Here is a 16531-nt window from a genome sequence, read left to right on the forward strand (position 1 = left end):
CTCATTTGCTCATAATAATGCCCGAATATCTGTAAAATGACTCTTCCGCTGTACTTTCCTACTAGTTTATACCTGAGTTGCGCATGATTTGCAGAGTTGAAAATTGACTGCGTAGGTTTTTGCAATTGTGCTGTGCAGCTCTGCTGTGTTTTCGGATTGGAACTGTGTGTAGTTCATATTGATGTCCGTCGTTATGCTAAATATTTGCTGGGAGCTTCTTCAGGAACATTCAGGATCTGGGAGCTTCATCAATTCCTGAAGAAGTTCCTGGCACGTGGAGCGGCGTGTTGGACATGCCGAACAGCACGCGGCACAACCCGATGACACATCGGAGAGCCGATTGAAAGTTGAGCTGTAACACCGTCACACGGTGTCCACTCTGTGAATAACATACCAACATATTTTCCAGCCTGTTTGTCCGTGTACTTTGGAAATGCACAGTTCCATTACTGCATAGGGTTAGGAATCCAGACGTAAACTGAATACAGTCTGGTTCTGACCAATGGACTGCTCAGCCAGTCATCATCAGCCATGATTTATCCACTGCTGGATGATCACCATCTCTCACAGTCTTGCAAAGCAGCGATCCAACTATCTCCTGCACAGGAGCTGACCTCGTCATTCCATCTATGCAGTGGTGGTCGCATTGTGCGTGTTCTCTCCTTTGGCTGTCACCCCATCGTTGGTCTCAACCACCCGGTCATCGGTCCCTTCTCATTACGTGTCCTGCCCAAGCCCGCTTACTTTTCTTTGTAGTCAATATGGCGTCAGTCACTTTTGCATATGTTTTCTAATACATGTGTTCCTCGTATGTATTCTCACTCATAAACCCTCCTGCTGCCTACTTAACCTTTTCCCATTCCGATGACGTACATTCCAATGAGGTACGTCATCAGAATGGAATCGATTCCGAACGAAATAGATAGCAAAAGGCCATGCGGGGGGGCGTGTGACACAGTTTGGCGCCAGCTATCATAGAGTACAGTAGAATGTCTTTAGAAACAGCAGCGCTACTCCTCTCTAAAGAAAGTTAACACTAATCACTTGCACATTCTGAGATTCAGTGGTGAACGGGAACCCACCCTGCAGCTTGTAGATATCTCAGAACGGGAAATGGTTAATTGTCCATTATGATAATTAATTTGCAATGATTGGCACCATTAGTACCACTGCACTGTTATGAGCAGTGGTAGCACTGTAGTTGTAATGATCAGTAGAACTAAAATAGCTTTAGTCCACTCACAGTATAATCGATTTATTTATTCCATATTTTATTCCTCCAGTCACTCGACAGCAGCTAATTGCCTCCTCATCACCCTAATACCATTATTAACATGGGTACTATTCCCATGAACTTCGTTCATTGAATTCTCCACCCTATATTGATGATTCCGTCTATCAGGTTTACTCTTTAGTCTCATAGAAATTCTGCGTTTAACCACCACGCTGCTGATCTTATACACGCTTCACTCTCTGCTTCTTTCTCTGCACTACTCGACTTTGTAATGCCTTCCCATCATCTCTGTCCCCAAGTTCTCATATCCTCACTCAGTGCAATAAATGTACCAATTAATAATCTAAAGGAACTTTGCCAGTGCGATCTGTGGCTGGCCACTTGACATGTTGGGCCTTTGGGCCTGTGCTCATCAACTGTGTGTAAAGTTTAAAAAATATGATGAAGCCTCAGCTTTCCCTTCCACGTGAGTGTGCAGATGAAGGTGGGGAAGTGCGCTGACGAGAACAACGTGTTACGCCTACGCAGCCTGCAGTACCTGGAGAGGTACATATTCCTCATCCTCTTCAACGCCTACCTACACCTGGAGAAGCCCCAGTCCTGGGAGAGGCCCTTCAGCCAATGGATGGTGGAGGTAACCACTGCACTCGTGTGCCCCTTGTTTTTTTCTTGTGCATCACAAATGTGGGTTATCTGCATCGCACTGATCAGGGGATGAGCTAAGCATTCGTAGTGCGTGAGCAGACATTAGAGGCATCGGTTGTGTTGTGCTGACCCTTTTCCAGTGGGTTGGCCGTGCATTTGTGTTGGTCTTTGGGAAGCTAATTTGTACGTTTAGTTTCCATGTGGTTGGCGACTGGCCCTCTCTCCAAACGCAATTATAAATCCTACAAATTCTCACTTCAAATCCATGAGAGGCACCACACCTGTGAACGTGTGCTGTTTTCGTCATTACGTTCGCTTGTATTACATCACACACTTTCCTAAGAAATGGCCAGATGGCAAAGTAATTATATTATGAAATGAGCCCCAATGTGTTTCATTATTTTACCCTCCCCAATGGGCATGATTGAAATTGGCTTTTTTCTTGTTATTGATACGTTCATTTTACGTGGTATGTTAAACGTTTTGGATCATGTTAATTGTTTTGGATATGTAATTTTTTTTTATTTCAGTCAGGCTTGTTTTGCAGTTTGTTAAGTTTTGGTGATAAAAAATTATGCTGCAGATGCATTAAAACGTATGTCAATATTCTGGTGATGCAATGCCTTGCTTCTGCTGCCTTGGCAAGAGCGAGGGAATAGAATCAATAGGACAACAATTTACAGTTTCTAATTTTCACCAAATACACTTGGTGGCCACGTGGAATTGTTAAAAGTACTGAAACCGTAAATATTGTCCCTCAACGACGTTTCGCATGAGATGGTCAACCAATAAGAACAGCACATTGATACATTCAAACAGCATGTTATTTTATTTATTATTGTCAAGGGGGATTGGGACATTGTGCAAACACATGTGTGGTAGGAAATATTTGTGCATGAATTACTTAATTTGTTTTCGGAAGAAAAAAAGTTACGCAAAAAAATCTTAACTTTGTTACTATTTTTAACAGACATCCTACAATGTGTAGCAGAATTGCATTCAAACTATTTATAAACGCTCCAGTTGCCTTCTGTGTGAACTATGATTATTACTTTTTTCGTTATGTAATGGGTAGGATTTATTTATGCCAAGCATTTTGAGACTCACTTATCAATGGAACGGCGCTCACGGTTTCAACTGATTCTCTGCTGACGTTGGTACGAGCTCTTAGGGGGCTTTATGCAACATTGCCACATTAGGTGAAAAAAAGCCCAATAACACTTGATTTATTTTAAGGAAAATCCTCTTAAGCAGCTGACTTATTTTGGAAGGAGTTACTTTGCTGTGCTTTAAGGTTAAGGAAACACGCTTGGCTGTAACGTGAGTCTCCGAGCATTTACCAGCATTCACACATTTGCCATGGCCGCTTTGGATGCTCGACATGTGCTCCACTATTGTAACAAAATGCTCCTCCCGTTGGTGGGAAACGCTGGGGTCACTGCTCAGTGACAATGCGTCGGCGCATTTGTGGGGCCGCTCCTTTTAACGTGGAATTTCTTTTGTCGTGGCGGGGAATGTCTGCCAAGAGGCACCAAAACGCTCCTCTCTCCGGCACATGTGGCGACCGATTGCCAGGAGGCGGAGCCTGAGAAGGGTGGAATGTTCCAGTGGGATATGCCAAAGCGGGGAGAGGAGGCTCCAAAAACATGCCAGTTCTACCACTTGGCATGGGTTTTTTCCCGTGCTTTTTTTCTCCTAAAGGGAAGCAAGGCCTGGCTTTTTCTTATTTTGTGTTTTTTTCCCTTTTGAATGAACCCATGCAATAGTGCGCCTAGTGTGTCGGCTGCATAAAACACATTTGTCTATTAACACTCCGGATTTAAACATTTATTTGAGTTATTTAAATTACCGTAAATGGAATTTTACAAATCTAAATTTGCGCGATTAATTTCAATGCTTGCCTCCCACAAGAGCCTAATTAGCTCCACTGAGCGAAAACGCTTTCCAACAACGGTTGAAAGTGCTTGTGCACTCGCTGCGTCCGTCTGGTCGGCCGTCTATCACTGGGTGGGGGGGGACACACACGATAACTCTCGTATACACGATCCAATATGAGCCCTTCTGAAGCATAAAGTTACGTTACTATTAGGGCCTTATCTTATTGAAAACCAACCAACGTTAATTTAAAACTTATCGCCCAAAACTTGGAGACACAATCCGAAGCAAAATTCACTATTTGCAAATATAAAATCTTTTTAGCCCTGACAGCTACCCATCAGCTACCACACTGATAAATGTGTCGCTCCCTAGACAAACACATGTTGGAACTCTTTCATAATCAATGCAGAGCGCATAGTTTTTCCTAATTTGTTGAGCTCATCTCTCCCTTAACCGCAACGGTCATGTGGGCGCCACTGATGTCTCGTCTGTCAACTCTCAACTCTTGCCAACAGCTGATAGAGTCTCTGTCAGCTGTTGTGCCGGCCTATCAGTCTGTGTTATCACATCTGTCATTCAGTTGATCTTGCATCATCCTCCTCTCCTTGTTCTAACAGTGCCTTGTAAGATGATGTTGTGGGATAGAGAGGGAGAGAGTCCCCCTTCTCATGACATGGTGTCTGAACCCATCGCTGTTCCCTCTTCACCGCAGCGAACATCGGTTTGTGTTGTCCCACCTTGGCGCGATTGCAGCCCGGACGGATTCGATTGTGATGCGCGCACGCGTGCAGAACTCGCCATCATCTTCTCAGTTGTCTCATCTCGAACGCCGGCATTATTTTTCCACAACTCGTCGGTTTTACATCCGTGCGTGACCTTAATTAATTCTGCAACCGCTCCCGGTAACGACGTGACGAACCCCCCCCCCGTCCCCCCATGTAACGCAGGTGGCGGGCCGTGCGGGCGTGTACGATGTGCTCGACCGCCTGGGCTTCCCGGAGTTTGAGGACCCCGAGCTGACGCCCCTGTGCCGACTGCGCCACCGCTGGCTGCAGCCGCCACCCTCGTCGCTGCCGTTCCGCGGGGAGCTGCTCTGACGGTGCCGAGCGCCGGGCGTCGTCGAGCGCCGCCGACCGTGACGCCAGAATCCCCGCGGAGCCGCTACGTCTGGCCTCCTGCTCGCTCGGCACGCGCGTGCGTGGCGGTCGTGCGGACGCCAGCCCCCTCGTTCTCCATTCACTGTCGTACGCGCCACTTCACGGGGATCGGTAACGCCGCGTTGTATTTTTTTCTTGTTATGTAACGGCAGCACGAGCCGACCCCATGCAATAATGGGATTTCTGGCTTCGAGGAACAACGTGTAGTAATCGTGGCGTTAGAGCCAATTCAACGTTTATGGATTGGAGAGTAAGACCGATGACCGGATCACCCAGAATGCACCGCATCCCAACAGATCTCGGAAGCCAAGTAGCAATTCGAGCCTGGATCGTGCTTGCACCGCCGATTAGCGTGGTTGGCTACTTGCGGTGCAAAAGAAGTTAATCGCACGTACGTACGCACGGATGGGCAACCGCCGAGCGTGAACAGCATCTCGCAGGGCTCCGGGCTACATCTTGGCCAGCAGAGGGCAGTGCAGTGAAATCCACTGTTGCATTTCTATGCTCCCCCGGCCTCCCCAACCAACACCAGGCAGCGTGGTGAAGTTTGGCCAAATAACCTCCACGACCCGCATGGCCGTGGGGAGTCCCTCAACCAGCAGTGGATGGACAAACCCGCTGTACGTGTGTGCATTGGCTTGAGATTTTTTGCAACGCAAGCAAGGGTAGTTACTTTTACTTATTTTTGTGAACGTGAAGTGTATAGTGACAGTGAACGGAGGTCGCACTGAGTGAAATGTGGTTCTGTGTTTAATGGGTTCGCATTGTTTCATCTTGTAGGGCCACGCTGCCACGGGGCTGTTCTTCTCTCTTAATCAGTGACAATCTTCCAAAAATGCACAAATTGGGAGAGAGGAAAGATGTAGGGCGCTCACTCCACTTTTTCTTTCCCCACCACTCGCGTTCTCCCGCGTACCGTGCTGTTACTCCATAATGTATTGCGTGCTGTTAAGTGCGTGGCTGCGTGCTGTTAAAGTCTCCGGTAACTGCGCACCGTTTATCCCTCGATGATTTGTGCAGCATTTAAGCGAATCCCGCTGCCCTGCTTTTGAGATCACCCGTCGTATGATACGTAGCGAGGTGAGTGCTATTCACAGCAGATTGCAGACTCTGTTTTCGACACGCACGCGCCATCATAGAGAACGGGTGGGTTGGGTTCACCGTGTTGACAGCCTATCGCTCGAAGGTCGGCACGCTCGGTGGCAGAAACAAAAGTTCCCCGTCCATTAAGGACGAGGCAGACCTTTGCTGCGACACACACTTCCACGTGAAATGCTGTCCTACCACACGACACTAATATTATCATTGGTTTGTAACACACGCACCTAGTTTACTCTGAGCACATGCCCAGGAGTGAGGAGCAGTGGGGGGGGTATAGGTAAAGCACACCGTGGCACTAGTGTGTGACCAGACTCGATATGGTCGCGGGACGTGACGCATTTGCTTCGGGAAGTGTCTTGTTGGACTCCCATGCAGCAGTGACACAAAAGCAGGGAGATGTCGATTGCGTGACTGGTGGACTGCAAGGAATATGATGATGGGACCTTGAGTCGGCTTCTAATTCTCACTCTTGAAGCCAGGATTTCATTTCTCCGTGGGCTTATTGGGAACACCCCTTGCATTAGCTACAGGACAGACAGCAGCATGCACGCTTTGCGAGTGTATGCAGGATGTTAGCATAGGCCTTGTAACAAATATGGAGTAGTCGTGTGTGGTTATGTGAGAATTTTCAGCTCAGACCTGCAAAGTAGATTGTTGTATTCGCCTAATCGTAGATGTTGGCATATTAAGAGCGGCCGTTGTATTAAATATCCTCAAGTTGAAATTCGGAAGGAATGTGTCTTTAAGTGTAGCGTCTTGTCCCAGGCAGTCGTCTCTGGCAGAGCACAGCCATGTGATGACGCATCACTCTCGATGACCGCTTCAAACATTGTGACGGAATCGCTGCACCTCGCCTGGAAAAATGCCACAACGTTGGCCATTCATGGGGATAATTAACCCCGTGACATTATGGGTAGCTTCGCAAACTAACGCTGCCTGTGTCACAGACTGCTGATATTTTGGGTTTAGGTCCTGTGCACTCGCTCGAGATAAAACTAGTTTAGAGAAAGTTCAATGTTCTGAAATGAAATCGCCAGTGGACTGCATGCAAAATATGGGAAAAGCATAAGCGTTTGTATTTTGCACTTGCATTGGTCCAGCTCAGCGTTTAGGATTCATCATATGTCCCAGGTATAGAGAGCACAGTTCTCGTGATTGTATCACATGTAACACTGAAGCCTGATAAATCAGGATTTTCCCTGCGACGTCATGCAAGGGTTGTTCTGTTGGGGCGTTCCAAACAGGGATTCAATTCTCTCAAATATTTCCAGGCTCTCAAGCCACTCCACCCCACCCTTTCCCCAACCCCACCCCACAGCCCCCCCATCCCCGCAGACCCTGGAAATATTTTCTGGAGCTCTGCCCCGGTTGAAATTAAGCCCCGATTCCAAAAGTAAAAAAACGAATTTCCATGTGCTTAGATGCCTACAGCACACGCTTAATATAATTGGGCAAAAATGTAAATATACAAATGAAATGTGCAGCCTTTGGGGAGCCGAGGAGGAGATCCTGGGGTGCCCTTGCCAAGCCCTTGATGTGCGGTTTCTTTCTTATCGAAACGATCAGCGTAGAGTCTGGGATTGGCTGGGAGGATGTCGGAGGCGCTCGCTAATTCCCCGAGTGGCGAGGGTTAATTACCGCGGCCTTGGTTTGTCTCCCGGAAGTCCCAGCAAGGCGGAGTGCATCCATTTGAAAATAAATCACAAAATGGTCAGATCGTTGGGTATAATTCTGTAAAAAAAATGTGATTCTGGAAGTAGGGTTGGACTTAATAGGTCATGGGTGGCATTTCGTCTGCTTCTGTACGAGCCCTGTTGCTTTGTACGCCCTGACCTCTGGCTCCACTTGGCCACCTTTTCCCTTTGCTCTGAAAATGACCTCGTTTTTTGTTCCTACAAGTATAATGCACACCGTGAAAATGTAAAATGTTTACAAATTTTTGTGGGTGACAAAGATGTTTTTTTTTTCTGCTGTTAACTCAACTTTTGAGCTCATCTTTTGTGACTTGCATCTTTCTAGAATGTTGTGAACACCAATGGTATATAAACAGTTCCCTATTCTTTATGAGACTTGCAAATGTTTCACGTTGTTTACGTGTGTTGAGACAGGAATTGTAATTTGCATGTCGACTTGAATTTTCTTTCCCCACGAGGCATTTTTTTAAAGTCTTTTACTGTCCCTAAAGTAGAAAATAAACTGTTTTTGTATTTTATGTTAATGGCAGCATCCACTTAAGCATATTAAACTGTGACCACAATTACTATTTCTGACCAAATGTATATATTTGTACGCATTACATTTTAACCTTAACTATTTAGTTGCGATGCAAGCCTTAACCAAGATCGCTGTTCAATTACCCACCTACCTTGACATTTTTCTAATTTTCTCATTCGCTTTTGCGATTTCTCCCCATAGAGATGAGCAATACTATTGCTGCGTAAACATTAACCAAGCTGCAGCCTGCACACAATTAGTTGGCACCGTGTCATGACGGGTACTGCAAGGTTTCCGACCATGTCCCAGTGCAGGGGCTGGGTGGGGAGGGTGGGGGGGTGGGAGGGGTGGGGCTGGGTGGGGGGGGCTGGTCACCCCGTGGTGCCCTTATAAAACTCAACGTTTAACCTACTCACGCCGGCTTGTGCCCGCCCTCACAGTCGGGCATATTTGCGGAATACACCACGCCGCCGTTGACCCTGGCCATTGACCGAGCAACCCAACGTTCCTACCAGCTCCCTCCGCAGGAATGTGTTAAGGTCGCACTCATTACACACAAAGTGCTTGCCACGAATGAACCACAACACCTTGCCGATCTCGTCGAGGAGCGTTAACCATCACGCAAAGACCGGTCATCCTCGCACCGACTTTTGGCTCCCCGTCGAACAAAGACCGGTGGTCACCGCATCGCAAACTTTTTAGATGCGTTTCTGCGGCCGTCTGGAACGCTCTTCCTTCTGACATTAGGAAGCCACTCATTTCTTTAGAACTGCTTATCGTGTTCAGTTTCTTGTCCTCCCCCGCACCTCCGATTAATACGGTTGTCTACGTAAGGAGCGAAAGAAGTTCAACATACCCATATCCATATCGTACGTTTACTCCCCGTAGAGATAAATGAACAATATGCCTCATAGGTTTCCATGATTGTGCTGCGTATAGCTATCCGATGTGGTCTCCTGTTTTACCGCACATTTGTTCAGCACGATTTTCCAACGGCAGCTGCACGTGAAGGGCGATACATCACACACATTGGAGATCTAGAAACCTTCAAATTTGTCTACCTCGTAGATGAAATTTCCAATTTCCTGATCGTAGCCGGTTTCCTGAATGGCCACGCATTCTTCAATTGCTCATAACGCTGGAGTCATTACAACAGCCTTGGGGTAAACAAACGTGAGAAACACTTGTCTCCAGGATTAGCTGTGTGAGGCAAAGGAAAATGTGAAGCGGCGGTTGTCCTCCTGCTTTGACGAGCAGTCGAGTGCTATGGCGCCGCCCCTGCGCCGAATCGTCGTCAGCGCGGCGTTTTGGGGCGAAGGGACAACAGCTGGGCCTGGCGGACGGACGAACAGGGGGAGAGAGGGCGAGGGAGTCGCAGCCCGCGACGTGACGTCGGTCATCACCCCTGGGGAGACTCGGACGTGACGCAAACTCCGCGCTCCGGTCTCACCCGGGAGGGGGGGGGGGTGCATCCAGGCGGTCTCCTTCCACTGCGACCAAACCGTTTCTCGAACAAACAAAAAAAGCTGCGGCGACTATTTTTAATATCCGCAGTAGGCTTTGGGTGTGTTTGGGTTTTTATAGTTGTTATCGTAACCCAGTTTGCTGTTTTTTGGTTTGGAGTGAGTGATAATTGACTTTTTCCATAAGTTTGTAAAATAAATTAAATGTAACTCGCACTTCCCGTTGAATTGAGAAAGCCGGAGCGTATTTTCCACAGCCCTAAAAGGGAAAAAATAAACTGGCGACAATGTTGGGCAATGTCCCTTCTTCAACGCACGGTGATCCTGCTCTGATTTCTGCAGTGAATCAGAATATTTATACTGAAGGTCCATTGCCCGAAACGTCATCTAGCATGTTTCTTTTATTTTTATTTTCGGGCAGTGGATTGCATGTACAAAAGCGTTCAACCTTGTCCAGCTTCTGTACACACAATGTACGTCTCTGTGGTGTTCTATTTATTTGTTTTAAGGCCTGCAGTAGTTTCTCTGTTGTGATGGGGTTTCCTGGCATTTTACAGATTTGAAATTATTGACGAATGTGTTGAACGTGTAATGATTACTTCTGCACCAACTTCCAGCAGAGTATCACAGAACAGCGTCATTTAGTATTTCTCACGATCATCTTTACGTGCATTTATTTCCCCTTATTTAAAGTAATGTGTATTATTAATAAGCGTTTACTAACTCGGCTTCCCCCACACTGCTATATATCTTGCTTACAACTAATTGGCTTTGCCCGTGTTTATTGCAGGTTGTTCATTTGGACGTGGCACTGCAGAAAAAGAGAGAGAGAGAGCCCTCTCTTGGGATGAGCAACACTCTGCCGGCTTCTCTCTCTCTCTCCAAAGGACCGGGCACTCTTTGATTCTGCAACTAAAATAGCGTCAGGGTGGGGTGGCTGGCTCATGCAAAGCCTTCATCCGTGCGACCTCTGACCCACAGTAATGCGAAAAGCCACGGCGAAAGTGGCACTATGTCCCGAAAATATTTTCGTCTTTCCATGGAGACCCCTTGACAGTGGCACTTGGAAATAGCGCGCGTCGGTTTAACAAGTGGGAACGTCGCGGCACGTGCGAGCGTGCGCGCGTGCTTATTTTCGGAGTTGGGGATTCGTCGCGTGAGCTGGCCGCGGTCTCTTGTGGCCCGCGTGCGTGGGGTTATTTATGGATTGTGCATTACAATTCCGCGTCTTCTCCCGGACGGTGCGGCGTGAGAAGGGACCCTTGACAAATGGAATTGGTACGCAGGAAAAAAAAACGATACGCCGTTTATGAGTGGCTCGTGGCGATCTTTCAATTGCAACTTAACCAAAAAAAAAGTTAATTTAACAGAATAAAGTGGAAACCACATGTTAACCCGACGCTAAAACTGTCCCCTGCTGCAACATCGCAGATTAAATATATGGCTCCATAAAAAAAACGTTTATAAACTTTCGACACGTGGCTTGAGCAGAAGGGTCTGTATGCGGGGTTAACGTGAACCCACGCTTGGCACGCACGCTGTGAGGCCCGCTCCCCGACACACGCAAACACACAAATCGCCTTGTAGGTGGAAGCCAAACCGTGTTCTTAGACCGAAACGCCAAACGCTGCCAATTAATCATCTAGTGAACGCGTTACATTTTAAGCAACATCGCCACGTGTTTTTTTTCATTGCTAAAATAACAATACAGCAAAAATTAACGCGACCAAAAGAAATCGCCAGTCGTAAGTGGCACGGTCGGCTTTGTTTGCACGCCGTCTCGGACGCTTCCATGCATTGGTTGCCCGATTGTTGTTCTGTCACGAGGGCACACGAGAGAACAACCAAACAGAGTTGGTCTTAAAACGGTCTAAAGAGCAAACCGTGTTAAAAACTACGCTCATTTCCAATATAGATGACAGTTTTCCCAAAATCAAGATATGTTTTCTATTGTATGTTTCTTTTTTTTTACATTTGTAGCTATCTGTTTCTTGGCGACGCAGCCCACGTCGGGGTTGAGTTGAACTCCTCTCTGCTCCCCCCCCGCCCGGTCCACTCCGCTCTACCACGGCACGGGACGGCCACCACCACCACGACACGAAGCATTTGTTTGTAACATGAAGTATTATTTAAAATGCTCCTGTCTCAATCTTAATTCAGTTCCTTCTGGATGAATCTTCGGTTCCTGTTTCATTCAACATTTTTTGTAAAAAAATTCCCAAAATCTGAATAATTTGCTGCTGCTACAGTACAGTACTTACAAAAATATATAATTCTTTTTTTACATAATGCATTAACTTCCACACGGTTGGTCCTTGCATCCTACTACCACAATCCTGCTTTTCCTGATGTGACTGATTAACAGTCATAGGAAATGTACATTAACTTTGGTCTCACTGGCAAACGTGACAAGTCAAGAGGTTGCTCTTATTAGTTTGTACATGCCCTATGGTTGCCACCACTGGTTCTGGTCTTCCTTGTAAAGAGATGCTTATCTCTTTGCGGCTTAGCCGGCTGCAAATATAATGATTCCATGATATTGAAATTCTCATTACATTTCCAGGACTGGGGAGAATGGCAATGCTAAAATGTTAAGCATAAAGTATCTTGTTCACCATTGCATGCCCTACTAATTGTGATGTGACTGTTAATGCAAATCAATTATACAATTATAATGTACAGCTCTTTGTCAATCTACCGCTGGATTAAGGCTTCCCCACGCCATGCCAGTCGAAGGTAACATTCACGTCTGCATATTGACAATACGGATTTGGCGGTCTCGTGGTGAATACATGAGAACACACGGGGATCCACACACGGAGCTCAGCACTGCAACATCTCTCCGTGCTCACCCATGCGTGGGTTGGTGACAAGGCCCCGGTCGCTTGCCTCTCCCCCCCCAGCTGCGCCCTTGCACCCAGCGGGCTTACACACTGCTCCTTTCATCCCTAGTGCCCTCCTCTCCCCGTAAGAACGGCCCTCCAGCCACCACCACCACCCGCCTTCATTCACAAAAGTGCATACTCCGTGGCGACGCTCCCGTGCCTATGAATAGGCGAATTTTGTTCTCTCCACTTCGCAAAAAAAATGTATGTTTTCGTCGAGGTCTCCACCCCAAGTGGAGTTGTCATATGAGACGTGAGGCCACTCTGTCAGCCGCTGGTGCATACGCACGTACGGGGTGCTTGTTTTTATTTGTTTTTAAAGAACTTGTGGGTTTTATTTGGTTCTGTGAGACGCTTTAAAGGGTTGAGGCGGCACCTCCTTCAAAACAAGCCCATGGGTGTTCGATAAATGCGGCCCAGCCGGCCCCGGTGTCGAGCGGCAAATGGTTTACGCGCGATACCGTGGGGCAGCCGAGCCGTTCGCCACTCGGTGTTGAGCAGCGATAAGCAACTAGGCTGTGAGGTAGCAAATAGATTGCTACACTTGCGTGCAGTCTGGCCGCACTCAAACTCTGGGTTGGAGGGTTGCGTACCAAGTCAGCCATTTGCTCACTGGATGTGACCGAGTTTAACATCGGAAACGCAAATCTCCGTTCTGTGTGTCCACATCGAAGTACAAATATGTTTTTTTGCCCATCCCACCAGTTTGCTTAGCAGGAAAAATCCTTCTGGATCTATCATAAGTCAGTCCTGTTGAACAAATTCTGCTTATTAGACATTGACATGAACACTGCATCTAAACCAGTGGTTGTTAATCTGGGGTGCACGTGTACCCCCTTGGGTGTGCGAGATGCCCGTACTGGGTGTGCAAGACATGGCCAGACGTTTTGAGAAGGTAAATAATCAAAACACGAATTAAGCACGGGCACGTAAGTACAGCTGTTTTGGTTAATCAAACCCTGTGTAGTTATTAACATGATATTTTTTTGAATGACTGAGAACCAAAGGGGTGCAAGGCTGCAGTAAAGGTAAAGAACCACTGCTCTAAACTATTAAGTTCCTTGCAAGCTCTGGGACCCCCCCTCCCAACGCAGCTTCGCTTCCTTCACCGGGCAGCGCCACGATCATTTTCGGCCGCGAATAGGCGAGGTCATCGGCTGATATTTAAAGTATGAGAGCCACGGGAGCTATGTAGATCAATCACCCCCGCGCACGTGACTTAGTTTGCATTTATAATGTGGAATGTGTGCGCGCAGCGAATGCTGCTGTGCTCGGAGGTCGTTCCCCGACAACATTTGCGTTGGTGCACTCGGACGTGACGTGGGACAAGGCCACAATCCAAAGCCCCCCCCCAACCCCCCAGGACTCTGTCGGACACCGTGCGACTTTCTTGACGCCTCTCCCAACGAGTGGCCGTGCGTTCTGCTCGTGAGTCGAGGCCGGTGCTGATTGTCGGGGTGGAAGGGACGGGCGCAGCCCTGAAAAAAAACGCTTGCCCGAATCCAATGTGGCCAGAAGGCCCTCCCACAAGGGGGAGGGAGGCTTGATATAACCCAAGGGTATTTGGCCTACTCGTCCACATTGAATGGACGATTTGAAAGATGTAGGAGTACCCACACTTAAAGTTGAGTGTGTAAATTAGACGTAAATACATCAATTCCGACCATTATCATTCCACCAATGGATGAAGAGCTCCAAACGCCGTGCAGCGAGGGGTGGGGGGGTATCATCCATACTTCACCAATATAGTCCAGTGAGGGTGTTGGTGAAGTGGATGGTTGTAATTTAACTCGCCACCGATGTTTCCGTGGCCGGTTGGAACTCGGGTCGTGGTCGTCGTCGTGGGATCACAGTGCAGCGCGCTAACCACAGCACCACCGCTCCCTCCCCACACACACCTTGTGATGCACGTTTAACGGAGCCCTCGACACGAGACGTTCCGTGATTCTGCGCTCACAGTGATGATAATGCACCACCGCACAAGCAGTCCGCCCTGTCGGTTTACTTTTCACACACAACTCAACACTTTTTCCACACACACACAACTCAACACTTTCGACATGATCACTGCCCTTAAGGGGAAAACACGCGTGTATTACAATAATTGGGGCAATAGACCTTCATCGAATGGCTTTAAAGAAGGACCAATCGCGACTATTCTATCTGCGTATATATTTATTCCGTTGGAGGGCGGTGTTATTGTCCGCAATCGGTGAATTGGGCGACTCGGCGTTCTCAAGTTCCACGTGGGAGCGATAAAACGGAATCGCTCAGGCAGCAGTACCCGGCATTATTCACGGCTCATCGAGTCCACGACTCGTGAATCGCACACAGCGAGAGAGAGAACAGAGAGAGAACAGAGAGGTTCCAATCGAGCGCTGACGTCAGCACGCCCGCACCTTTGACGTGGATGCGCGCACTCTGGTTGCACGGATGGATGATGGGTGGTGATGGGTGAGTGGGGTGAGTTAGTAAAGTGGGGGGGGTGGAGGGGATGAGGGTGGTGGTGGTGGACTGGGGGGGTGGGGAGGACTCGAGGCGTGCCTGCTCCGCCTTCACACACCCCTTCCCCTGCCGCTGGCCCGTCCCCTCCACGAGCACTCGGCCAGAAACGCGCGTTCCCCGTCACCCGGTTCACTCACTCACACTTAGTGCAGCCCTGCAGCAGCAGCTCGCAGCAGCAGCAGCAGCAGGGACCCCGTAGCGCCGCAGAGCCCTCTCACCGCGGCGAGACCCCTAACCACCGACAAAAGCACGGCAAGAAAGTCAACACGAACTGCTTGCAAACTCCTAACGACTAACCCTCGACGCGGACCGTGTCGCTATTCGCGTAACGGTCCTAAACGTGTTTTTGTTTCGTACAAAGTTCCGGAAGTTTTTTCTCCCTTTGTTATTTTTTTCTTAGAATCATTATTATCATCGCCGATAGTAACCTTTCAAGTGCAGCTTGTTGCTATTGTTAATTTATTCACTGGTGCCGGACTCCGATCGCGCTGGCTTAAAGTGGAGGCAGAAGACTCGACTCGAGTAGCGATGAGTAGAACCACCTGCGCGCTCTGGGCGGCACTGCTGAGCGGCACCCTTCTCTGCAGCACGGTGCAGGTGAGCGGCAACCCCCCCCCCCACCCGCGCAACCATGATGCACCACGTGCAGAGCAACAGCATCATCATCATCATCATACCACGTGCGCAGTGCCGGGGCTGTCGACGCACCACAGGAGTCGAGATGATAATTCTGCGCAATCGTCGTCGGCGTGTTTATTTGGCTCGTGTCGGGCGGGACAGCTGAGGGAGCGCAGACGGCGCCTTCCGGCAAGCCACCGGCGTTTTTGTTTCGCTTTACAACTCAATCGGAATTGCAAGGAAACAATGAATTAACGCGGTGACGGTGGGCCAACTGTTGACCTCATTCACCTATTGTTGTTGTTATTTACCGTGGGGGGTTTTCTTTTTTGTGTCGTCCAGGTCGCAAGAGCGGAGACGAGTGCAGGTAAGCTCGGCCACACACACGCACACGCACGCGCGAGTGCTTAAGCATCGTCAGCACATTTTTAGGATTCCTGCCGCTTTGCCACGCGGTACCCCTTGCAGTGTAACCGCGTGCGCAGTGCCTCGCCAGCCGCGATTAAAGGGGCGCGTCGAGTGCCAGCGACGCCTGTATGCATTGGCTGGCGCGCGTGCGATCGCTTAAAACAACAACACATGCGTCATGCACGTGTCCCGTGGTCGTGCCAGCGTGTGGCAGTCACTCGTACACCTAAGATGCGCGCTGGGGTGATGTTCTCACCGTTGGTCAATGGGTATTCGCATACCTGTATTCGACAGGTGGCATTCGGTGACCTCGTGCGAAAAACGCGTCACGTGAGTCATCCCCGTCAGACAACCGTGGTGTAGGCTAACATATACAAGCAATGATTAACCTTTGGGTGAAATATAACTTTGTGCCTTCTTGTT

At 48.5% G+C, this 16531-nt stretch overlaps 2 protein-coding genes across 5 annotated transcripts in view; both read left to right on the top strand.

The window, feature by feature from the left end:
- Positions 1 to 8278, top strand: part of PALD1 (phosphatase domain containing paladin 1) — a 61921-nt gene extending 53643 nt beyond the window's left edge. For 2 of the 3 annotated variants that reach the window (XM_078597724.1, XM_078597723.1), the window contains exons 19-20: positions 1713 to 1868; positions 4705 to 8278. In XM_078597724.1, coding sequence (XP_078453850.1) covers positions 1713 to 1868; positions 4705 to 4854 — 306 coding nt within the window. In that variant the 3' untranslated portion in view covers positions 4855 to 8278. Of the gene's footprint in view, positions 1 to 223; positions 1869 to 4704 lie in introns of those variants that run through there. The other variant, XM_078597725.1, reaches the window with a different exon arrangement.
- Positions 8279 to 15214: 6936 nt separating this feature from the next.
- LOC144720728 (A disintegrin and metalloproteinase with thrombospondin motifs 3-like) overlaps positions 15215 to 16531 on the top strand; it is a 72015-nt gene continuing 70698 nt past the window's right edge. For both annotated transcript variants that reach the window (XM_078597726.1, XM_078597727.1), the window contains exons 1-2: positions 15215 to 15679; positions 16043 to 16067. In XM_078597726.1, the coding sequence (XP_078453852.1) occupies positions 15611 to 15679; positions 16043 to 16067 (94 nt within the window). In that variant the 5' untranslated portion in view covers positions 15215 to 15610. The remainder of the gene's footprint in view (positions 15680 to 16042; positions 16068 to 16531) is intronic.

This window comes from Lampetra planeri, chromosome 9 (assembly GCF_965212315.1).
Source record: "Lampetra planeri chromosome 9, kcLamPlan1.2.h2, whole genome shotgun sequence".
Lineage (NCBI taxonomy): Eukaryota > Metazoa > Chordata > Hyperoartia > Petromyzontiformes > Petromyzontidae > Lampetra > Lampetra planeri.